The 25,333-nt window shown below is 41.8% G+C and overlaps 2 protein-coding genes across 2 annotated transcripts; both read left to right on the forward strand.

Annotated features, from left to right (window-relative positions):
• Positions 1 to 5,230: 5,230 nt before the first annotated feature.
• On the forward strand, positions 5,231 to 18,751 carry nppal (natriuretic peptide A-like; the record flags this gene model as incomplete). The annotated part of the gene is made up of 4 exons (XM_084070018.1): positions 5,231 to 5,288; positions 9,488 to 9,535; positions 17,913 to 17,941; positions 18,395 to 18,751. 4 exons carry the CDS (start codon positions 5,231 to 5,233, stop codon positions 18,749 to 18,751), a joined length of 492 nt encoding a protein of 163 aa, XP_083926144.1.
• Positions 18,752 to 22,480: 3,729 nt separating this feature from the next.
• Positions 22,481 to 23,209, forward strand: nppb (natriuretic peptide B; the record flags this gene model as incomplete). Its single annotated transcript, XM_084070019.1, has 3 exons — positions 22,481 to 22,594; positions 22,687 to 22,990; positions 23,193 to 23,209. 3 exons carry the CDS (start codon positions 22,481 to 22,483, stop codon positions 23,207 to 23,209), a joined length of 435 nt encoding a protein of 144 aa, XP_083926145.1.
• Between the last annotated feature and the right edge of the window lie 2,124 nt (positions 23,210 to 25,333).

A 25,333-nucleotide genomic window follows, 5' to 3' on the forward strand; every position in this document is an offset into this window, starting at 1 on the left:
CGACAGTCTGGTGTGTCACTGGAACCCCAACTTGGCCAAGAAAAAAAAGAGAGTGACAGCTAGCGATGCATCCATGGCCAATGTAAGTTGAATACACTGCACATACATGATGTGGCGATGAATCAAAATGTAGCATACCTTTTTGTTGGCTTGTTTTTTCATGTATTTTTTGGGTGCTGCAGTTCCCATGCTTTCAGCTGATTGATGGATTCATACCATAACATTTTAAGTCAGGTCTCTTACTCCGATCTTGCTCGGGTCACTAAATGGTTCAATTGTAAAATGTGCCTGTGTGTTTCTGTGACTATGCTGTCTAGGAAACAGTGTTTTTCACTATGACGTCTTAGCTCTAATATTACATATTATCCTCACGTCTATTATACATTATAAATATTATCATCATCATCATCATATCATCTACTATTGCGTATGATCATCATGTAATATTACGTATCACAAATCATCATTTACATATATGATATATATTTACATATTTACCATGTCATCATTCAATATTACGTATTATTATCATCATTATTATTATCATCATCATATCATCATCTAATGTTACCTATGATCATCGTCATACAATCTATTGCTACATCACATCTAATATTACATTATATCAACATTTAAAATAGCATAATAACATATCATAATCTAATATTACATATCATCATCATATCCTAATCTAATATAACAGTGGTTCTCAAAGTGGGGTCCCCTATAGGGGTCCTTGAGGGGGTTCCAGGGGGTCCCCAATCAAATGGACCTTTACATGTCAGTAACTCTGAGAGTGTACAAATGGAACCAAATGGACCCATAAATGTGTTCACTCTCAGAGTTATGGTCCATAGCCTAATAAATACCAAACTATGGGTCCTTGATATTAAAAGGTTTGAGAAGAGCTGTTATATATTAGTGTCAAGGCATCCACCAGAAAGCCTCACGTCTGAAATCCTCTCCTTCCTGACTCTCTGTTGTTTTTACCCAGTCGTCCATGACGGTGCAGAGCCACGGTGAGAACACCCCCACCCCCATTCCTCAACCGTCCCCTATGTTGAACCAGACCTCTCCTCAACCACGCTCCGACGGGCCCGGCCTCTGTGTGTCAGCCCAGGTGGAGCCCGGCGTACGTAGTTATGGCACTCTGGGCTCCATGATCGGGCGCCTCCACGGGGGAGATGAAAGCCCTGTGCCCGGGGTGGGCAGGCCCTGTGCTGGGGACAAACCTGACCTGTTGCCTGGCTCCATCCCCCTCATGTAACTGCACCCCCCCCCCCAGCCCGGCTTCTCTCCTCCAAACATGACTAACAGTGTTCGGATGCACCTCAGTGGATTCGAACCACAAGACTCGTGGTGGCGTTTATTTAATCTATTGTGTTGTCACCTTTTCATTTGTCAATAATGGTTGGCTGTATTTATTTTTTCACTTATTCATAAATTATTTAGAAGCAACCCTAGGTGGGGTTGGCGAAAGGGCCTACTCTGTGTGGAGTTTGCATGTTCTCCCCGTGTCTCCTAGGGTAGTTAATACCCTCACAAAAACATGTAGTAATCCTGGTCACTATACTGCCTCCCCCTGGTCAGCCGGGGCGCCTGATGGAGGAGAAGGGAACTGGTTGGAATAACGTGTTCCTTCCACGCGCTATGTCCAACCAGGGAAACTCCCCCCTGTCGGGTGATAAGAAGCGGCCTGCTTGCTCCTCATGCATAGAAGGAGGCATGAGCTTCAGCTTGGGCTCTCCCTAGGCTGGCAGAGGGTAGGTAGTGCCCAGGATTACATAGGCAATTGGCACTGGGTGAAAAAATGTGGGTTACAAAATCGTGGGATAAAAATTATAAATTAAAAAAAAAAAGAAGCATGCTGTTTTTCCAGACTTAGCATTCTCATTTGTATTTTTTGTTGGAGTCAATGGTCTTGTCTCATTTGCATATTAAAATGCACAATTACGCTTTTTGCCTGCATGTGAAGCTGTAGGAAACAAAATGGTTAATAAGACGTTTGCATTGTTGTGTTTGTAAGTTTCACAGTAACTATGGCTAAATATATGTCCTTGTACAAAATACAAAATAAAAGTATGAAGTATAAATTCTACATTTTGCTCATACACACACATCACTTCCACTGATATTGTTTCAAGGTTAACTTTCTTCAAAGATATCTTTTTAAGGTTCTATGAATCCAGACTTGTGGGGTGGGAGGGCACTGCTATGGAAGATATACAGTAGGCCTATGGATAAAAAATATTAATAAAAAAAGGCCTGATTTTGGCAATGGAACCTTTAGCAAAATGAATATATAAAAAAATATAAAAGAAACTATATGAACTATAAATATATTTAGCAGTTTAATTGGTACTTTTATACTAAAATACCAAAGTAAGGAGCTGAGTCCAACAAACAAATAGAGCATGCAGCATTGTAGAGGTAGCCTAGCAGGCAAGCAAGGCACGTGTCTCCCCTGTCAGGTTTCCACAAGAGGGCGCTGTTGGATAAAAAGTCCCCCTTAAACAGTGCCGTGTTGGTAGCAAGTTTTGTACCAAACAGATATGTCCATCTGGATATACTTTCATTGCATATTTGTGAATGGATTATGACTCAATATTATTAGATGTGTAACTCCCTCATATAATGTTATTTTTTACACATTGTACCTACTACACAGCTACAGTTAAATTAGCACCACAACATATCATATGTTTTTAATTGTGACTTTGCTGAGCATACAGTGAATAATGACAATATAGACATGTGTAAACACATACACTAATGTATTTCATTGTGCATCAACACATCATTATTTTAGTGTCATCTTTCATTATTGTAAGTCAGTGGTTCTCAAAGTGGGGTTCGGGAACCATCAGGGGTCCTTAAGGGGGTTCCAGGGGGTCCCCAGCTAAATTAGTTAGCATAGCATCAAAATCAGTTTAACCACATCAACAACCCTATATCAACTATTTGAAAATAGCTCATGTATTCATGATCTACAAGCGTGTGAGCTTGTAGATCTGCCGTTTAAAAAAAATACACTTTAACAACACCAATCTTGTAGGGTCCCTAGTGCAAAGATATTTTCAATGGGGGGATCCGTGGCCAAATACATATGAATTTGGGGGTGCTTGACATGAAAAAAATTGAGAACCACTGGTGTAAGTTGTTATTGGGGGCTTGTAGGCATAAGAGTGGGCAGAGGCTGCAGGTTTGTCAGCCAGGAGCCGAGCCTTGGACTCATCATATGACTGCTGGCATGGTGCTGGTGTCATCCTAGCAACACTTAGGGTGTGTTTGTTTGACAGCACCCTGAAAGCACATCGAGTGGGCACACACCCACATAGAGATAGGAGGGCTGGTTACAAATAAATACAGAGGAGTAATACCTCACACACGCACGCACGCGCACGCACACGCACGCACGCACACACGCACGCACGCACACACACACACACACACACACACACACACACACACACACACACACACACGCACACACGCACACAAGATGCAAATGATATTCACACATCCATGGCCAGTGGTGGAAAAAGTGTTTTAAAAGTACCAATACTGAATCGTAAAAGTACAATTCCGGTAATCAAAATGTACTTGAGTAAAAGTACAAAAGTAGAAAGTACTCATTATGTGGACTGTCCCATTTCAAATGTATATTTAAAAATCTTTTGAAAATAGCTGATCTACAAGCTCACAATGCGTCGCAACGCATTGTGAGCTGACAGATTGGCTATTTTCAAATGGCTGAAATGTATACAGAGCTGAAGTAGTTAATGTATGTTTTGAAATAATACAAATCTATAAAGTAACTAGTATCTAAAGTTGTCAAATAATTGTAGTGGAGTAAAAGTATAATATTTGCCTCTGAGATGTAGTGGAGTAGAAGTAAAAATACAGAAATTTGGAAATACTCCAGTGAAGTAAAAGTACCTCAAAATTGTACTTAAGTACAGTACTTGAGTAAATGTACTTACTTTACACCACTGTCCATGGCTTATGTTTTCATAAATTCTGTAACTGTGACCCACATGACCTTTAACTCATGTGGTGTTTTTATTCTTCTTCCAAGTCACCAGTGTTTCCAGCTTGTCCATCTCTCTTTTTGTGTCATTGAAAAGGGCTTGATATTCTTTAGCTGATCTACAATGTTGTAGATCAGCTATTTTCAGTACAGGACGCACACCTAAGTACAAAACAGGCTTAACCCAACATGATTTCTAGTAGCCACATGTTCTCTATCCCTATGCAGACTACCTAAACTTGTGTGTGTTGTCCACAGAGAGCCTGGGTTTGAAAATAAGAATCCTTAAGCTTATGTATGTACGTATATGTGTAAGTGTATTGGAGGAGGTGGGGTGCGAGTAAGCTATAAAATAGTGGAGGGTCATGCTCAATCTATAAAACATGCTACGAATCTAAAGGAATGACGCACGCACGCGCACGCACGCACGTACGCACGCACACACACACACACACACACACACACACACACACACACACACATTGAAATACACATGAAATGGTTACTCGATTCATAAAAAAAAAGTTGTCAACATAATCATTTCTTATAATAATAAAATAATCAATAGTTGCAGCCCTATTAGTGTCATACCATTTCAGTAGGAACACATCCTATCAACCAACCTCTCTGCACCTCAGTGATGCTCTCCATTAAATGATTGTGCACGTTGTCTGTTTATTGTTTGTGGGGGTGTTAGTTTAATTAGAGGTGTGTGTGCGTGCCTCCACTCCATATTGTAGTGGGATACTTCAGTGTAATGTGTGCAAAGCTGCCTAGTGGTGGGGTTCACGGTGACTTGTCAAGTGTCCTCAAAAATGTAACTACGTAATAAACCCACGCAGTATGTGACGTCCAAAAGTGTCTGCGTCCCTTTTACCTACAGAACACATGGATTGAGAATTTTTGTTTTCATTCATTTGTTCTCAACTAAGGAAGTTAAATAGTGGTGAAAATTATGTTTTTCTGGAATGTTTTCGTTCATTGCTGTATAGAGTGTTTGTTCAGTAACAGGGGGGCCTCCCCGTCTCTCCAGCTCTTTAGTAAACAGAAAATACATTTTCAGGTCAGGATGATCCAATGAGGAGAGAAAACCCCACAAAGATCATTTCTCAGATTTAGTTTTATAGTGTTCCAGATCAAATTTTGTCTGCTCATTTTCTTTGTTTCATTACTTCCAATTGACTGGAACTGGATGCGACGATGGAGGGCTCGTCTGAGGACGACCTAGAGAGAATTGCTGTTGTCTATCCTGTAAACGGTATGAGTTCTGACTGGTTCACTTATTAAGGGTGAATATCACAGAAGCTCACTTTAAAAATGCTTATGCTTGGTACTTTACTTTGTATTGAAACATATCATTTTCGGTTTCATAATCAACAGCACAATTCTAAACCAAAAGTAAGTTATGCTGTAAATGGCGAGATATTCTATGAGTTCATCATGAGTAATCATTCTTCTCTCTTGACAAGCTCCAGATATGACATTATAATATCCAAATCTTTGGTTCTGTTACTTGTAGCTTTGGGGATGAGACGCTCATGTTCAGAAATGATTATTAGCCTGCCGTGAACCATGAGATTGTGTAAGTGAATCAGCTCCATTTTGAACGGAACACCCCTGGATACATAAGGAAATAGTATTATACTGTACGTGGCTTGACTATGTTATCCTATATTAAAATTGCCTAGAGGGTGGGTTGACGGTGGGTTGACGGTGGACGTCACAAACAACATCTGCACTTGCGAGCCGCACCGTCGCTCCGATCCGAACCAAACTGGCCACAAACACTGTTCAGGGTCTGCCATGAAAATAGCCACACCAGGGGCCACAGGTGCACCATTTGCTCCAATATGCACAGGTGGACCAAACTTGCCACAAACACTGTTCAGGTGGTCTGGCATGAGAATAGTCACACCAGGGGCCATGTGAGGCCCCCAGGGGTCAAATCAGAGGCCAGAGGTGCACGGTTGCTCCAATCTGCACCAAACTTGACACTAACACTGTTCAGTGGTCTGGCATGAGAATAGACACAAGCAGCACGACAATGCTCCAGGGAGGGAGCGGCACTGAATGAGTTAACAAATACGTTCGAAAGATTCAAGTGGCCCCCGGGTGTCCAGATGCTGTGGTTTACATTTGATTTTATTTAATGGATAGCCTACTAGGTGTCCAGTGCATTAGCTTACGTTGTCATGGCACCCAGAATTCCACTGGCCCAAGGACCTAATTTCTGTGTCATTATAAGTGATAACTGTTACCATTACTGCAAACGCTTTACGGCCCATTTATACTTTGTCGTATGACAGCGCTGCGCGCCGAACATAGCCGATATACAAGCCCAGAACGCTTCACATCTGTGACACGTTCTGGGCTTGTAGATCTGCTATATTCGGCACACATGGTACGATGAAGCGTAAATTAGACATTAACCTCCAACAGCCCCCTGCTCCCCAATCCCCCCCTGTCTTCTTACATCCCCATGCTGTCTTCTTACAACCCCTCCTCCCCATCTCTCCCCTTTCCTCTCTCTGTCTCTTTCCTCTTGCGTCCCTCCTCTCTCAAGAGGGGGGATGAGTTGCCCATGTCAGCCACACTCACTTGTCCTGAGGTGCGGCAGGCGGCTGGGATCATTAGCGGAAATGACTCTTGTGTTGCATACCAGCTCCGAAGATAATACTGTCACAGGGAGTGGGGGAGGACAGCGCACCGCTGTACTGATTAGGGATGCGAGCTCACTGTCTCCCTAACTGCCTGCTGTCTTTTGTCTCACCTTTACCTTGAAACCATTTTACTTCGAACCACTCTCTCTCTATCTCTCTCTCTCTCTCTCTCTCTCTCTCTCTCTCTCTCTCTCTCTCTCTGTGGTAAATACTTACCACTTAAAGGGAGATGAAGCCCTCGGTTGATTGTGTAGTTTGTTTTCCAGTTCAGGTTAAAAACGACAGCAGGGTAAAACGTGACAAAATGATGGCACAGTCTCTCCTACGCTTCAGAAGCATCAGCTTCCCGTTCACAGTTCACTTCCATTCTATGGGAGAAGGAGTTGGAGCATCCGGTTGGGGCGTTTTGACATGTCGCGATGAACAGTTCTGAAGCATGGAGTTCAACATTGGTGAACTTTGACTAGGCGTCAGCCAATAGGAAAGAAGCGCTGGTTGACACCACTTGGCAAGCATTTCGCTTGTAGTTTTCTTTCACTGAGCCACCCACTCCAACATAGGTCAATCAAACTGTACAGAAGAAAATGCCACTGCCCACAACACGCCAGACAACATGGGAAATTGCCACATTTGGCGCCTTGGCATGCGTTGTCTACAATACTTCTATTGCAGATGTGAGACCGTATCATTAGACTGACCTTATAGTACACTATATATGATTTAAGCAACACAGCTGCAGCTAATCAAATTAACAATGGGTGTGGTAGATTTAGCTGCCAATATGCATGCATTTACAATACTGTTGACTACTGTGTATGCTTGCACATTGGCACATCCATGGCTCTGGGCACACCTAAATGTAACACACTCATTATAAATGTTATTAGCTGCAAAAGTGCAAATGTATTGCTGTACTGGTCTGGCATGTTTTTAATCAGACTAGGGGTTTATGCCCCTATACTTGCGTATGACAAATAGTGAAAATAGGAGATCTACAAGCTCACAACGTGTCGCAATGTGACTGGTATTTTTGCTATTCTTGAACATTTTAAAAGTGCTTAAGAAAGCTAACTTTATAGACAAAAGGGTGCTATCCTGACCCTCTCTCTCTCTCTGTGTGGTCGATGATAAAGAATGAATTTTCTTATGCTTGCAGACGGATATGACAAATAAAGAAATCTTAATAAGGGGGCTATCCTGTCTCTCTCTCATCATGAGCCATCTTATCTTGAGGCACTGCAGACCTCTGCTGTGCCTCTGAGTCAAATCATTCCTTCCTGTATTGTCATACAATTATCCTTTTTCCCTGAGTTGACAGTTGAGATTTTTCTCTCAAGAGGTCAAACTACTTGGAAATTCAGAGAGTTTGTTTGTAAATTATAGGAAGTTTCAATCTTTCTAATAATTTCTAATGACGAAACGTGAAGAAAATTCACATGATTTCAGGCGACACAGGCGCTTCCAAGGACACAATGGGCCTTATTCAGCCATGCCTATTCCTACTGGCTATGAGCAGTTGGTTAAGCGGTGCAAAATAACCTGCTGTAGTACAGACCAACACAAACCACACAGACACACAACATACACAAGGGGTTGACATCGAAATAACAGCCCGTGAGTAAGTGGGGATATAGCGACCTAACTTTTTTTATGAACACTTAAATTGAGAGCTAATTACTCAAGTGTGGAAGGTGCCCGAGTTGCCCTAGACATACGCAAATGTTTTCCCAGGGACTTGTTGGAGTCACATTGGTGTTCCACCTTTACCAACGTGGGGTAGGCTACGAACGAGTGTGACCGGCCGTCCCTGCCAAGAGCGGAATGGCACTTAGAAAAATGATCTGAAAAGAATATGGTGTCTAAGCGGACGCAGTGTTTCTATCCTTTCCTCCGTGCCTGATTTATACTAGGTTGCGGACTGTGTCACGTGTTGAAAATAGCCGATCTACAAGCAGTAGCGTAGCCAGGAGTTTCATTTTGGGTGGTCAAACTTTCCACAAGCTTGTAGATCGGCTATTCTTTGGCATGCTACATGGTGTGCAACTAAGTATAAATGACCCTTTAACGTTCTTGCTGGTGCATTAGTGGTGGCAGGGGGTCGCTGCGGCCTGGGGTAATGCATTTGATATCTGTCAGGGCGCCACAGCAAGCTGGTGGAGGCAGGTGGGGGTCACTAAAGAGCTTTTAATGACACCGAGAGTAGGTCTTGAATTTACGCAATAGTGGGGTGTATGTATCTGAAAGGCACATTTTGAGTTCAGTTGTGCACTGAAAGCTGTTTTGAATTTCGGTTGCTATAATTACAAAACGGAACACTTTGGACTTGATTTTCACATCTCTATATCTGTTGTGAGCTTGTAGATCTGCTATATTCGGCGTGCAATGCTGTCATACGGGCTTATGCCATAGACAACAATGGAAAGCCAACAACAGATATTAGGCTACATGGTCTCCTGCACATACAGTAATTTGATCTATTTGTTGCCTACGGTACATGGTATGATCTCTCTTATTTGATAACACAGGCCCATCCACTGGCTTCGATTCCACTCATCACTGCCTCCAGTTTGACCTGGTACTCCAATGCCACTTCTCCACATCACCTGCACGGTATGGTACAGGATGGCATGACACATTCTTTTCACCCTCTCCACTACCAACTAAACTACACTGGGACACAGTACCCTGACCTTTTTTAGCTACTCCTCTGGGGTTGGTTATGGTACTTTTGGTACTAATCGCGGCGAAAGGGTGGAGCTTAAGCGTGAGCTTTTTTGGTGAAACTCCTTGCTGTCAGGTGTCAAGAAGCGTCTGGTGTCTCGATGTGTATTGGAGGAGGCACATGGTACCCTATGGGGGAGATTGGCAATGACTAGATTGGACTAGATTCTCTCCAATCATTGGAGAGAAAATGAGAATGACAAAAATAAACACATAGTTTTGTCTTCATAATATCCAGATTTAAGATTTCACAATCCAATCCATTTTGTACAGTTGATAAGTACTAAGTACTGACTGCTCTCCGTTTTCTCCGTGACCCCCTCAACAGCAAATAGACACAATCAGGTCCACGACTCCAGGTAATGGAGCATAGATGTCACTAATTACAGGTGGCAAAATCAGAGATGTAAATGCACAAAGGGCATTTCAAGTTCAAGGCAGTGGGCTGTAGACCGAAGGTGCAGTGAAATCAGCTCATGCTGATGAGGAATCATTAAGACCGTAGACACTATATGGAAGCTTTCACTTAACAGGCTCTTAATTAGGACATGTTACAGGGACTCAATGTGACATCGATATGGACCTCGTTTGGAAAGACTTCAGAGTAGATAGCCTTATGCAAACCCCACGTGGGAATGTGAGTGTTTGAGAGAGAGAGAGAGAGAGAGAGAGAGAGAGAGAGAGCGTGTGGTGTGTGTGTGTGTGTGTGTGTGTGTGTGTGTGTGTGTGTGTGTGTGTGTGTGTGTGTGTGTGTGTGTGTGTGTGTGTGTGTGTGTGTGTGTGTGTGTGTGTGTGTGTGTGTGTGTGTGTGTGTGTGTGTGTGTGTGTACGTGTGTGTGTGTGTGTGTGTGTGTGTGTGTGTGTGTGTGTGTGTGTGTGTGTGTGTGTGTGTGTGTGTGTGTGTGTGTGTGTGTGTGTGTGTGCACGTGCGTGTGTGCGTGAGCACATAAAAATATGTGTGTTTGTACAGTAAGTTGCAGATTACCCATGTCTCATAATAAAAATAGTATATAGTATTTAGTATTTTAGTGACAAATCCCTTAGTAGAATTATTTTGGAGCACCGTTTTAAAAATAGCATGAACTAAGACTAAATATATGCAACCAGGTCCCTGACATACGAAAATAGCCTTATCTCTCTAAAGGTGACACTAGAGAGGTCACATTTAGATCGTGGGTATGCTAGTCCTTCCACGAGGACGGGGGGGGGGGCATGATGTAATGCTGCTGGGGTCCAGCCAAGCTCCATTTGGAGCAGGAACAGCGAGAGGGCAGCTGGATATCGCTGCCGTCGGGCAGAAACCTTGTATCTCCAACTTTTCATGTTTTTTCGTAAATTAATGCCCTATAATTCGTAGTACTACAGTGTCACACAAATGTAGCAAAAATAGCAGATATACAAGCTCACAATGCGTCGCAATGAGCCACGTTGTGAGCTTGTAGATCGACTATTTTTGTTTGTTTTTTTAAAGAAAAAAAAGGGATGTGAAGGTGAAAGTGGTCAAGTGTGTCTGTGGGTTTTATAAATATTATATGAATAAAAAGTATTAACAAGAGCTTGTGAATAAATAGTAACTACGTTTCCATTTCCTGAAAAGTGTCCGCTGTATCCACCCGACAGCGACGATATCCTGTCTCTCTGCACTGTATTGTCTCGTAAATAAATAAAAAATAAAGTGTTACAAATACAAACACTAATGACAGTGTGGAGGACAGTGTTAGCAGGTTAATTTCTGGGTCACCTGGAACATGGATGAGTAACGATTGAGTAACGCACTTAACCCCCACCTGCTCCAGTAGGCTATTCTGGCAATAGTGTGACGTAGAGAAGAACAATGCAGAACAACGCAGAACAAAATCAAGCAGAACCTGTACGTTCAGCAACAGCCTTTGGAAAATATTAAACTTGTGACACAGTGATAATTTACACCCAGTCCAATTCAGTTCTTTGTATTTGTATTTGTTTATTTGATATTGCAACAGAAATAGCTCTGTAGTCCCTTGTCTATTATTTTTTTTTGCACTACCATACCAAGACCAGAAAAATAACTAGATATCATTTAGGTTAGTGTGAGTTTAGGTTAGAGTGAGTTATGGCAAGCACAAGGCCTGAATTACTCACTTAAACCCATATACCCTCAGGGCCCCATGTCCTTTTTTCCCTCTCATCAGTTATTTAAGGAAAATACATTTGTTGGTTTAGAGTCTAAACCAACAAATGTATTTTCCTTAAATAACTGATCTACAAGCTCACAATGCGTCACAAGCTTGTAGATCTGCTATTTCTGGCCGAATGTTCTCGCCCGATTAGGGATGCTAGGTTTCATGTGGTTAACAAGACTAGGACTGGAGGAAAGGCCATGGGTCAGCAAAGTCAGTACAGAACATTCTATCCTTCACAGTTCCACTCCCTGCTGAAGAGGTGTCCCGGCTAACCTGTGAGAGTCGCTAGTGCAATGACAAAGATCACCTGCCCTGCTGCCATGCGAACACAGCTAATTGTGTTCATTGGAGCTCCTGGCTAAGCAACACTGTGAAGGAATAGATCCCCTATCTCCCAATGGCGATGGGCAGGAACGTTACCCCTTCTCCACCCGCACACCCAATTGGAAGGGATTCTCTTTCATTTTGGTGATCATTAAGCTAGCTGTGTTTTACAGAAGGGACAAGACAATGTGCAAAACAAGTCATGAGCCAGATTCAGCCCATGTCATGATGTACATGTATCTGATCTGTGCATATGTTATACCCATATGCGAGCACCCTCTTCTCCCTCAGCTCACGTTGATTTTTGAAGGCACTTCGGTTCAGCTTGACATTATGCAGAGAGAGGTTAATGTGCAGCAAAGGTCAGGAGCTGCATTCAAATCCACGATGCCGCCAGTAAACTAGTCTGCTGATCCTCCAACACGCCCCAGAGGATGCTATCTCAACTATCCTCTCCTCTGACCTCCAAATGCCATTCCATTATAAGATCAATGCAAGCGTCCCCCAGACTAGGATTGAATACTTTATTGATGCCAAGAGAATTATATGATATATCTTTTAACATATATATACATATATGTGTGAAAAATGTTCTGTACATTTACTGAAAGCCTATGTGGGGTATTCTATATTATTATTATTATTGTCTCCGCCAGGAGACATTGTTTTCACTTTCCACATGTCAAGCTAACATTGGTCAAGCCTCACGTGACACGTGACAATACGGTGAAATAGTGTGATCTGATTGGCTAGTGATACTGTAACAATTGGATAGGACACTTACACAGACAGGACAGATAGGACACTTGCATAGGACACTTACATAGACAGGACGGATAGGACACTTATACAGACAGGACGGATAGGACACTTATACAGACAGGACGGATAGGACACTTATACAGACAGGACGGATAGGACACTTATACAGACAGGACGGATAGGACACTTATACAGACGGATAGGACACTTGTGTCCTATCCGTCTATGACACAGTAACATGTTCTATTTTTTGTAAGAATTAGAACATAAGAAGTAGAACATTCCCAACATTCACAACACAAGTCTGCTGGCGGAGACAATAATAATAATAATATAGAATACCCCACAAAGGCTTTCAGTAAATTTCTATATTATATTATTCTATATTATTATTATTATTATTATTATTATTATTTATATTATGTTGCTTACTTGCTCATCTAGTCGGGCACAGTCATACGTGTATGAATGCAGGCGGGTGACCATCACCTGCCAATGCAAAACTTGTATCTTGTCCTGCTGAATGTGGGCAGTGCCGGATGCAGGATTAGTATTCAATCAATGCACAGTGCAGGATGTGATTGTATTCAATAAATTGCTCCTTTGACGTCCATTTGAGTGTGGTCAACCACACACACTTCTTTGATATTGGTTGAGGCTTGGACAAAGTTCATCAAAATGTAACTCCACTTGAAAGCAGGAAATGCTAATTTGCTTTGCCACTGAAAGCAAATGTTTTTTGCCCCTTTCCTTGCATAGTATGAAAGTGAATGAGAGATGAATATTTGATTTGCACATGTGTGGCCATGCCCTGAGGACTGCCTCTCTAACAAACTATTGTATAAAATAGAACAAATAAGAAGAGCCACGAGTGTATTACATCACTGGCTTTCTCATATTAACCTTTAAGACCTTGTTCATGACATCTGTAAGACCAGTGAGTCAAATGCAGTATTTGTCAGTAGGAAATTAATGATTAAGAGTACAAGTGAATAAATACACAGTTGTTTGCTTTCCATAAATATCCTTGGCCCTGCTGTCTTTCAAATATCCTGTCTATGCTGTCAGGTTAACAATTTAACAAAAGGCTTGCCTAATTGTTTCTAGAAAAAACAAGTCAAGAGCTATTTTTGGCAAAGTGGTTAATGATTTGCTAAATGTAAAAAAAAACAAAAAACAGAATGTGCTGCAAACTGGAGGAAGAAAGAAAGAAAGACAGACAGACAGACAGACAGACAGACAGAAAGAAACTTCATAATAGAATAGGTCACTCAAGACTTGCATACTTTGGATCATTACTTCATACTGAGGTCAGAAAATTCCTCAAATACTGTTGTATGCTAATCTTGTCCATGAATTATGAATAATAGTCAGTGACAACTAACTTCTACAATAACTTTGGTCCAGTCAGAAAGCAATTATTCGTGATCTTTGGAAGGAATTATTTAAACTCTGAGACAAATGCTTTAAACTAGTGTTTTATGTCTCACATAGAGGGCATTGTGAGGTTGTGCTTGGGCAGACAGTGAACCGAGGATAGCGTGGTACTGTTGTTCCGTTTCAGCATTGTGTTGGTGATAAGCTAATCTACCGTGGGGAGGAAGTGCAGGATACAGTGCTGACAGAACGACTTAGTTGGGAACATCTGTGACTGACTGTCCGTCTCTCTGTCCCAGTGCTTATCGGGTGTCACATTCTCTACATATTGCTGCGCATCATGTCGGAAGTGTTGGAGAACAAGGGTTTGGGTCGAAGTATCAACGAATGTGTCATAAACGCGATATAGTTGTTGTCATCCTGAGTGTTGTCACGAAGCATATTTTTACTGTGTGTCATACCACAGCAGCACCCGCAGTAGTAAGTAGTCATAGTGGTGAAGAAAATCTCCAAACTCAAGCTTTTGTCAAACATTATCAAGAACTTTTGCTCTTTTCTAAAAGAGCCACACCGGCCAGCAACCAAATCAAGAAACCTTGGGCTACTTTGGGTGAGGTGTGTAGATGGGCTCAAAGACACATTGTTCATCTATACATGAAATCAATTCACTTGCTGTCATGTTCCTGATTACTGTGTTATGTTTTTGTGATGTCTGTCATTTTTAGCCCATTATCTTTATGTATGTATCCTATTGAGTCACCTGCCAGTGAGGAGCCCACACAGGAGGACATGGAGCCTCCATCCTACTCCTCCCATCCAACACTACCCGCTGACATGTGCCGCCCTAGCCCGTATAGGAATACGTGCCATGACAAATATCACCCTCCCCGCCCGGCTTCCCTCCCTCGAACACAGGCCAATTTTGTATAATTGTTCATATAGATGCTCAACAAAGCCGGATGCACTGCGGTGGATTCGAACCCCTAGACAAGTCAGAAATGTTATCGACTTGGAATCAAAATACTGAAACCATTAACAGGAAAATAGTATTTATGTAGAATATGGATGAGCCTGTGAATAAACAATGACACGTACAGTATGGTCCTTTAAATGAGAATGACCTCTCCATTGCCTATAATATTTCTTCCCTAACAGATACAAAAAGCAGGAAGGCCAGGGGACAGACAACATTATGTGAGGTGAAGGAGAGAATGTGAGGCAGGATATCCTTGGTCAGATACGTGATGTTCCAGAGACAGGGGCCCTAATCACTACTCCATCTCTGGGCTCCTCTTATGTGTGCTTATTTTCATACATTGACTTGATCATATTTACCAACCCCCACTCACCCAGAAGAGTGACTAACTCCAACAGAAGAGGTCCAGAGGGCAAATGATGAGTGATTAGCCCTGTGCTGAGCTGAGCGAACAGCGTAGAGGTGGAGACAGACTAATTGACGTTTCGCCAGCTTCTCGTCTCAATGGGCTTTCATGCCAAATTGACTCTGCCTTGTGGGCAGCAGGGAGCAGAGAACTTTTCTTCCTGGCTAGACGAGTTCTTTGAACTTGACTTTGCTGTACTTTCATATGACAACAGCTACTACTACTACTACTGCTACAGTACTAGCTACTACTATATGGACGTGGCCCTTTAGGTATTAAGTTAAATTCAGTTGTTTTCTCTCCTATTGCTTGCGTTCTCACTTGTAGTAGGCTAAATAAAAAAAAGGATGTGGCCTGTTCCAGAGCTATAATTCCTAACTTAGCACAGAGGCTAGCATGAGGGTCACTGCTGGACTTTTTATTGGCTTCACTCCACGCTCCAGTTCCACCTCCATTGATCTTTTGTAATCATGTAACTATTCCGACATGTTACAATCATTCCAATTACCTTCTACATTTATTTCTGAGCTACTAAACGGCCGGTTACATCACGTGACCTTTCATACCACCGAACTGTCACATGGGGATGAAGAATGTGTGAGCTGCCCTGCCGTCAGTTCCCCTTCATTAAAGACTCTAATTAGAACATCAGGGCCTCATCATCTAAACGACGAAGCTTGCTGGACCTGAACAGAGGTCGCGGAACTTTTAGCACGAGAGAGGAAATATAGGCTAGTCTGACGTCAGACGACCAATCTATATTAAACCTCTGTGTACGAAAGACTGTGAGAAACATTATTAGGATCTACATCTGTCAGGCATTTGAACGATTAAAAAAATTAAGATATGGAAATATGGCATAGATATTGTGGAAACCGGCATCATGCAAGCCACAATTCAAGGTGGGGATGCACAACTAGAGTGGGAGCATGGCATGGGGATCCTTCCACAGAAAGAATAAACCATTTTGGACAAAATTTGACATATGCACAGACGTTAGGGGATTATTTTTTTAAACTTCACTAAATCAGTTGTTTAGCTCAGTAATCTCTAATATTTTGCTCCGCTGTACGCAGAGTGTGTGTTACGGAAGTAAAGAACCTTGAACTTTCAACCCTTTAACCTAGTGTAGTGTTATGTAACCTAGTGTCACTGCCTGAAGCAGTTGACAAGAACAAAGCCCATATAGCTATAACATAATTTGCATTCATCTCCATAGAACACCACAACAGCAGGCTATTGCAGTACATTTTATGAAATGCATGCAAAAGGCATAAAAATGTACGTACATTTTGTGTAGGTTTAACTATGGGGCTGGGGCAGCTGTCTTCTTGGCACACCGAATAGGCATATCAGTATTTCCTAAATGAGTGTTTGCAATAAGCATCACCATTGACAATGGTAATAATACTTTAATGTTACAGTAGCCTAGTGGTAGACTTGTGTCATTACCATGCATGATACTGTGTCACTGAATTGTCTTTTAAGCCTTTCCTTTTGGAGCTGTAAACAATGACAGTGCAAAGTAAGGTGCAGAATCAGTGTGCAACATCAAAGCAGGCAGTGGGTCAGTGAGACCTCTCACATTTGACTTCTTCAAAGAGATAGTTACAAATTCCTATCAAATATAAACAAAGTTAACTAAAATGACGTTGGTGGCAGGGAAGATGCGCCCCAGACCAGTCAACATACAAACAAGGACCAGTAGCCAAATAAAATAACACCGAGTACTTTACGCTGTGGTTCTCAAAGTGGGGTCTGAGGAGGACCCCCAGGGGACATTGAGGTTGTTCCCAGCGGGGGAAATAAAGGGGTATTTACTTGCGACCCTTAAAAATGGTCCCGACCCACTGTTTGGGAAACAGTGCTCTAAACTATGGCCTCTCATGCCCTGTGTGTGAGCCGCAGCCAGGGGCCTTATAGGGTTCGCCTATAGGGCCTCATGATCCCTAAGTCCCCAGCAAGATGTAGTTGGGAAACAAATGGACCCTTACAGGTCTGTAACTCTGGGGGTCCGTGCCCCTAATGCACAACAAACTGGGGGTCCTTAAATTAAAAAAAAGTTTGAGAACCAGAACCACTGCTTTACAGTGTATTGTGTCAATTCACTCGCTCCTGGGTGTAATTGGGTCTATCTATTTATCTAATAGCCCTCTCCTCTCTTGGCGTCATGGCATCAAAGCATATGTCAATTGAGGTGGAGCTTTGAGTGGAATTAATTAACTCCACTTTACTTCCACCCACGGTCTCTCCACATTAGTCACGCTCCGTTAGTCTTCTCCTCGGAGCCTCCTGACGACACCAGGTCAGGTGTGCGTGTATAAAACCGCACCTGGTGACGCTCAAGAGTCCAAAAAGAGCACTTAGAAGAAGGAGCGACAAGTTGCGTCCATTCCACCGACGGACCGAGAGCAGCGCGACAAAAACCCACACAGAGACATGATTTCAAATATCTCTGTTTGCTGTTTTCCTGTGCTTTTATTACTTAATCTAGCTGGAGCCAAACCATTGTCAGACCTTCAGGTGAGACGGCGCGCCATCATTTGCATTGCTTTATTGTGTCTTAAATATTTGCAATATTATTTGCCTACTTTACTTTAGCTTTGCTTCTGGACATTTTTTGTTATGGTTCTCATTCAGAACTATATGATATCCATTTGAACAATAATCACGAGTTGCTCTTGGTGTTATTGTAAAGTAGGCTATGTATATATTTATTTATTAGTCTTTCTTGTAGACAAGACAAGGCATAGAATTGTTATAGAATTGATTGAAGTTAAAATATATATATATATATTTTGCATCCCCCCCATTTTTTACAACTTTATTTAACAGTTTTTATGTTATGTAGGCTACATAGCATACAAACAGAGCATGTGACTTGATTAAACCGCTTGGTGTTCATGAATTGTTATGGACTGATTCTCAAAATTTAATTTCCCTTTTCTTTTACTTTAATCTTGATATATTTACCAGAGTTTGCAACAGCTTCTGGAAGAAGATGAGAGCAACAACGTGCCGTTCTACGCCTCGGAGGAGATGGGGATGATGATGGATGCGGACCAGGGGAAGAAGAACTTGAACGCGGAGGAAAACAAGTCTGTGTTCGACGCCGCGGCGGAGGGACCGCAGCATCACCAGCGGTGGGAGGTGGATGACGACGCCGCAAACTCGGCGCTGGCGGCGGGGAAAGAAAGCCTCCTCGCCCGCCTCCTCAAGGACCTGGTGCGGACGTCCAAGCGCTCGTGGAGCCGCTACAAGAAGGGAGGCATGAGGAGCTGCTTCGGCGTCCGTTTAGAGAGGATCGGCTCCTTCAGCGGGCTGGGATGCTAAACTTTTGAGAGGTAACCATGGAAACCGAAATTCAATCAACCTCTGATCACCGGTTTTTGATTGATTGATTGATTGATTGATATAAGCTACAAATGGAACCAAATGGACCCATAGGGATCCACAATGGACCCATAAGGGTCCATTCGGTTCCATTTGTTCTTTCTCTTCTGTTTACTAATAATTTCTAGCCTAAATAATAACGATAAAGACGAATTCCTATAGTCCCCCCAGGCCCCTCCCTTTACCGATATTCCAAAAAAAACGTCTGATTTCTCTTTTGGGTCTAGAGATAAACATTTTGGGAAACAGTGTTCTAACCGACCGTTGTGTATGGTTCTCAACAGGTGTGAGCTGTGGATGAACTGGGGTGCCTGCTACCCAACTCTGGAACTCCGCTGAAAAGGACGTTACATTGACCTAAACTAAAACAGCATTAAACTGAGAGTTTACAAATGGCAGTACAGTGACTGGTGGGGGTTGTTTTAGTGTCTGTGGTTTGCTTCTGGACATATTTCTTTATGGTTCTTTTTATTCAGAACTGATATCCATCTGAACAATAATCACGGGCTGCTTTTGGTATTATTGTAAAGTATGTATGTATTTATTTATTTATTTATAATTTATTTCTTGTAGACAAGGCAAGGCATAGAAGTGTATAGAATATGTTGAAGTAAAAAATAAAAAAAATATTTTGCCTAATATGTGACTTTTGATTAAACCGCTTGGTGTTCATGAATTTTGATGCACTGATTTTCAAAGTAAAATCGAGTATTGCATTTGATAGCACAATCCTATCAGGTTGAAATGTATATCCTCTTTGTGTCAGGCAGGTCATATTGGTCAATTGACCAAATGGACCCGTTACATGTGTAGCCTACACTCTCGGAGTCGGAGTTAATGGCTAAATTAACTTGAATGCGTAGGCTATAGCATAGCCTACATTGCCTCTGCTCTGTTCCCCACTTACCCCAACTTAATAAATACAAGGCTCTGTTTTAAGGGCTAATACGGTCAGTCCGAATAATAAGCTAAACAATCAACAACGATCATCTTTCAAATGTAGTGGGTTGGGTCACTTGGATGCACTCAATGCAGTGCACTGCACTTTGCTCTGCGACATACTTTCTTTTATAGAGCCAATATGTGTGATGGGTGACCGTGAAGCAGAGGTGTATAGCCTAACACACACCAGCTTCCAATAAATCGAAGACAAAATAATTACAAGTTGCATACGTCTTTGTATACCCTAAACAAATAATAATAATAGGCTAATTATTGCAGCAATAGCTTCCCTATCAAAAACGGCATGTCAAATGGTCATACGAAATAGCATTAATCTAATTTGTTTTGAAAATGGAAAACCCCCTCACGCATTAGAAGAATGTCAGACACCAGAACCAGGGCCACGTGTTTTCAATGAGTTTATGATTAAAATTGAGTGGTGTCGTGCCTATTTTATACAGATGCATAAGCACCAAACGTGCCCCAAGTCCCAATTGCTGGCCCACTTGAACCCTATTTGATCGGATTCCTAAGGGCTCTATATGCTATGTTTTCGCTACACAATAGTTCATCGTGTATGAGCTTGTAGGCTAGTCTATTTTTGTTGAATGTTCCCCCCCAGAACTATAGGTTCATGTGGTTAAACACGATACACGTGCGTAAATGTTTGCGCACGGCTTTTACGCACACGTTTTGGTTGGCAAAATAAGCTTTCAACACCGAAATAATATTTGCCCAGGTTAAATACAGGTAGCCTACTCTAATTGTTAAAAGTATTTGTTTCGTGTATTATTAGTAGGCTGTGCAACCGGTTGTATAATGACACACAAAGCACATATCGCATGTAGTCTATCTTGGAAGTGAGGTGATTCATTTCACAGGAAACTTTTGATAGTCTTGGACCGACTGTCAACATATTGGTCTATCTATGTCAAATAGAAGAGTATTCTGCCCAAAAAGTTGCTCTGGTCCATAGCATTAGAAGGAGTTCTCCTTAACTTCTAACGCTATGGACCAGAGCTAGACAAAAAGCAAAGAATATTATTTATCAACATAACACTGAAGCCAGGATGGCAACCATTAGGCCTATATTTTCAGTTAAAATGGATTGGGGAGAATTATTTAGGGAGAATTACTAAATTACACAAAATACATGCTATGATCTATATTCAATCAATTAGACCTAACCAGTTTATGTGGTATATGTGTGATAATGTGGTCATTCTAAATAAAAGGAAAAGTGTTCCCTCTACATGCTGTGAAGGAAAAGTGTTCCCTCTACATGCTGTAACACAATTTTACAAGCATGATGTTGATTTTCAAAAGCTTTATCTTTCCAGGTTATGAAGCAAATACAGTCATGTACAGTATAGCCTACAATTTCACATCTTGGCTGGATTGCCATTAGCTGTGTCACTCCCCTCCACATTTCCCGATCTCTCTCTCTCTCTCTCTCTCTCTCTCTCTCACTCTCTCTCTCTCTCTCTCTCTCTCTCTCTCTCTCTCTCTCTCTCTCTCTCTCTCTCTATCTCTGTGAGAAAATGGCTTAAAATGCACCAAAGATAACTTTTAAAAAAAGAAAAAGAGAAGGGAAAAGTTTAGTCCACCCTGTCAGCTTCCAATGACGACACAACAGCATCTATATATTTCTCAAAGGCTGGACATCTACTGAATTGAAAGTGTCTAACCGAGAGTAGGCCTACAGGAAGAGCTACAGGAAGTTCCAGTTAGGCGGGACAACATCAAACTTCCAGTTAAACTTTTGTTATTTTCCAGGCTTTATCTTTATCTTGTTGAGATAAAACAGGGAACGAGGTTAAATAGTTCCCAATATTTACGTCATAAAGCACACCAAATAGGTTTCACATTCAAATCCTCCGTGCTATTTTATTTTAACTCTGAGAGTATATTACATTTGTACATTCTCAGAGTTACACATGGATAAATGAACGCTGAGGATTTTTTACAGTGAATCTTTGGAATGTTTGAAAAAACCCAGGTGCGAAAATTAGACCTATCAAGGGGAGGGTTCTCTTCATTTGTCTCCCATAGGAGAAATGTCTCTTTAAGGACTAAAGGCTGCGGTACAAAAGAGGATTTTGAGGCTACATTGTTAAAATTCCATTCCCAAAACACCCACATTTAGGACATTATTATTATTATAGGGCTCAACGTTGAGTTTTGTGTGTCTGACTGAAAAACATGTATTTTAAAAGATGTGAGGATCACGTGCGTAAAGGCCCCTTTACGCACGTTTGTTTCGATGGCCCAGATACACAGTGACCCCTGTTTAGGTTGGAGGGGTATTAGGTCTAGTTATTAGATGTACGTGCATATGGCACAGCCTACAATGGACGCTTGCCAATTACTTCACCTCATACACAGCCAAATTTAGTAACACATTTTAAAGATGCCACGTCTTCTCGTAACTCAACGTCAACATGGGAAACGTAGGCTACGTATGTTTCTAAAACAAAGTATAGACGAAGGCTATGTCATAGTTATGCCCCATAATCTAAGAGACAAAGCTTTAAAAGGAGTCATTTCCGACAGCCAGCGTTATCATAATCAGGTGTCAGGAATGCAACTCCAATTCCTGGCATAACTGTGCATGTCAAACTCCAGTATAAAAGACCCTGGTGATGTGGGGTAAGCACAGAAACAGCTACGAAGCAAAGAAACTAAAGACCACCCAGCACCAGAAAGAAGAAGGGAAACACTTACAACATGCAGCTCAACTACATTCCTGTTTATGGCCTCCTCATGCTCTTAAATATGCAGCTTTTTAGCGCGTATCCCATCACCAATGGCTTGACCAATAGTGACATCGACGTCTTAAAGGTAAGTGTCTAGCCGCTTGATGCCTTTTAAAACTTAAATTCTACAAGTTAAACTTTAAGCAACAGGTTCTCACTTCGATCTTGTAATTGCAGGAGCTTCTTCATCGACTAGATGAGGCCATTCCCGAGCAGAACGAGGCCGAGCGAGTCCCCGCTGCAGGAGGTCTCGACAACGTCAATGTCGAGGAGAACGCAGAGGCCGAGGAGGAGCAGCAGCGAGAGCAGCTCCAAACCACACTGGACGAGGCCGCCATCAGGGAGTTCCTCTCCGCCAAGAACCTGAAGAGCGTCCGAAACGACTCGTCCAGGAGATCTTCTTCATCAGGCTGTTTCGGCCGAAGGATGGACAGGATTGGTTCCATGAGCTCCCTGGGCTGCAACACAGTCGGCAAATACAGTGAGTATAGGCTTTACTTTATAATAACCCATGCTGAGGTGATCTTCTTGGTAACTTAGCTTTAAACAAAAAAAGACATTGAACTTGAGAACTATAGCCTACTGGCCCAAGAAGAGGAATTGTGTGAAACAAGTTTAAGTAAAACTAAAGCACTGAAAAGGGGAACGTTTCTTAACGCTGGTGTTTTTTGATTCACTTGCAGACCCAAAGAGAAGATGAAGATGAAGTCAAGTCTTACCATCCAATTCCTGGAACTGCACCGTCTCTACCAAAGCATATTTTTATTCCTAGGCTATTTATTTATACTTGTATTTATTGACTTTCGTTCGTGGCTTACCAATATATTTATTTGGACCTGTATGTAATTGTTCTTTATATGTTGTTGAATAAATGTTTACAATTGCACATAATGGATTTTCTTAATTCTCTTAAACTATTGTAATGGTGTCAAAATATTGTAATGGTGTCAAAGTCTGCAAATGCAGCTTGTGTTTAACTTATTGTAGAGCCAGTGCATTGAATAACAAGTCAACCACTTGGAACCTGGTGTTCCAATTTTCGGCATGTCATTAAAGGCAAACATTTTTAGAAATAGCCACAGTAAAATAGCCGATCATGGTTGTAGCCTACAAGCAACAAGAATGTTAGCCCCAGAGTATGCTAGACAGGTTCCAGTGGGTTGAAGTGGTTAAAAAACACTACAGAAACAGACAACAGACAGAGAGTCATTTAAGTCTACAGTGAGCAAATATTTCAGCACCTTGGACAGCGGTCAATTTCTTCTCAGACCTGCTGAAAGACCTTACAATCTCACCTGCATGCCTGCCATGCCTTGACCTCCAGAGGCAGATATATGCAGATATTGTAAAGTAAATAAACAAATACAAAGTGAGATCATTTATGGTTGATAATCCTGGTTGGCAGGGCATAGGTGTCTTCTGAGTAATTGTAAAAATGACTATTATCATTAAATAGCTATCATCCTATGTTACAATACTGACCAATTCTGATGCATTTTTAAACAGGCAAATATTAATGAAATTAGCCTTTAGATGGACAAGGTTTGTCTTTATAAAAGGCAAAATAATATAAACAGTGACCGAAACAAAATGACATACAAATTAAGTACACATTAGAGAATGTTAAGATAAGCCAAAACTGTGAATGTAATTAAGCTGGTGGCAGTGACAGTTACAGTACATCACACCAACCCATCGTTCACAGGTAACCACACAGTAAAATCCTCTGTATTCATTCATTCATTTGTAATTGAAAACCCATAAGAGTCCATTTGGTTACATTTGTACACTCTCAGAGTTAAGTATGTGTTAAGTGGGTACAGTTTTAGCCTTGACTAACAACAGGATACACATCCCACCAATGTGGTGGCCAACCCACAAAAGTTACTTACAGTTAAAACCAGGCATGAACAAATAAAATAATCAACGGAATTCAAATAAAAAATGTAACTAAAATCTCATAAATTAAATGAAGTGCAAGTGGAGGTGGATATGGATGCATGCTGAGTTTAGTGTAAAAAATTGCAATGCAATGCTGTCTTCGGACATCAGACATGCCATCTGTTCCTTTTTAGGATTTACCATTTACCTGCTCAAAACAGGATATAATAGCAAACCCACTCTGAAAATGAACCATACGTGGACGACATACTTGAAGGTAAAACAACAACCCAGGGTCTAATAACATTGTGGCTTCCATGTGGATCTTGGATGTCATGTGGCCATTCTCTGATCAGCCATGTATGACACCAGTACGCCATGTCCATATTTGAACAAAGTTTCATTCCGATTCAAACTTCCATTGACTTTGAGTATAGAACTGAAGTTAGAAAAAGGAAAACAAATATTCACAATGTGAAAAGGTGGGGAATTATGTCCTGGCAGCTTGAGCAAGAAATCTACCGCTGATTGGTCAAGATGTTTGTAAGATTAGACCCGGACAGACACGCACACAAGCTCCTCACTGAGGACCTGAGGGAGCCACGCAGACTCAAATACCCTCTTCTAACAGTTCGGCCCCTAGGTGCCCAGGTCTAATAACAGCATGGATTTCATTAGTCTATGATGTCAGTCATATGACATCAGCAAAGTTTCAGCCCAATCAAACCTCCATTCCATTATAGAACATAATCTGGGTGTGTCCGGGTAGCCCAGTCGATCCCGGCACCGCCAACTCAGCATGTGAGTTGCACGGTTTGGGTGTGGCAACCCTAACCCTGCGGTAAGTTCTGGGAGCTGATGATAGGTGTTTCGCTCCACCTCAGAAATTCATCTCCGAGGGGTCTAGTGCATTGCGAAACGGGGATGGACTTCCACGCTCTGG

Source organism: Gymnoscopelus microlampas (genome assembly GCF_963454915.1).
Source record: "Gymnoscopelus microlampas genome assembly, chromosome: 10".
NCBI lineage: Eukaryota > Metazoa > Chordata > Actinopteri > Myctophiformes > Myctophidae > Gymnoscopelus > Gymnoscopelus microlampas.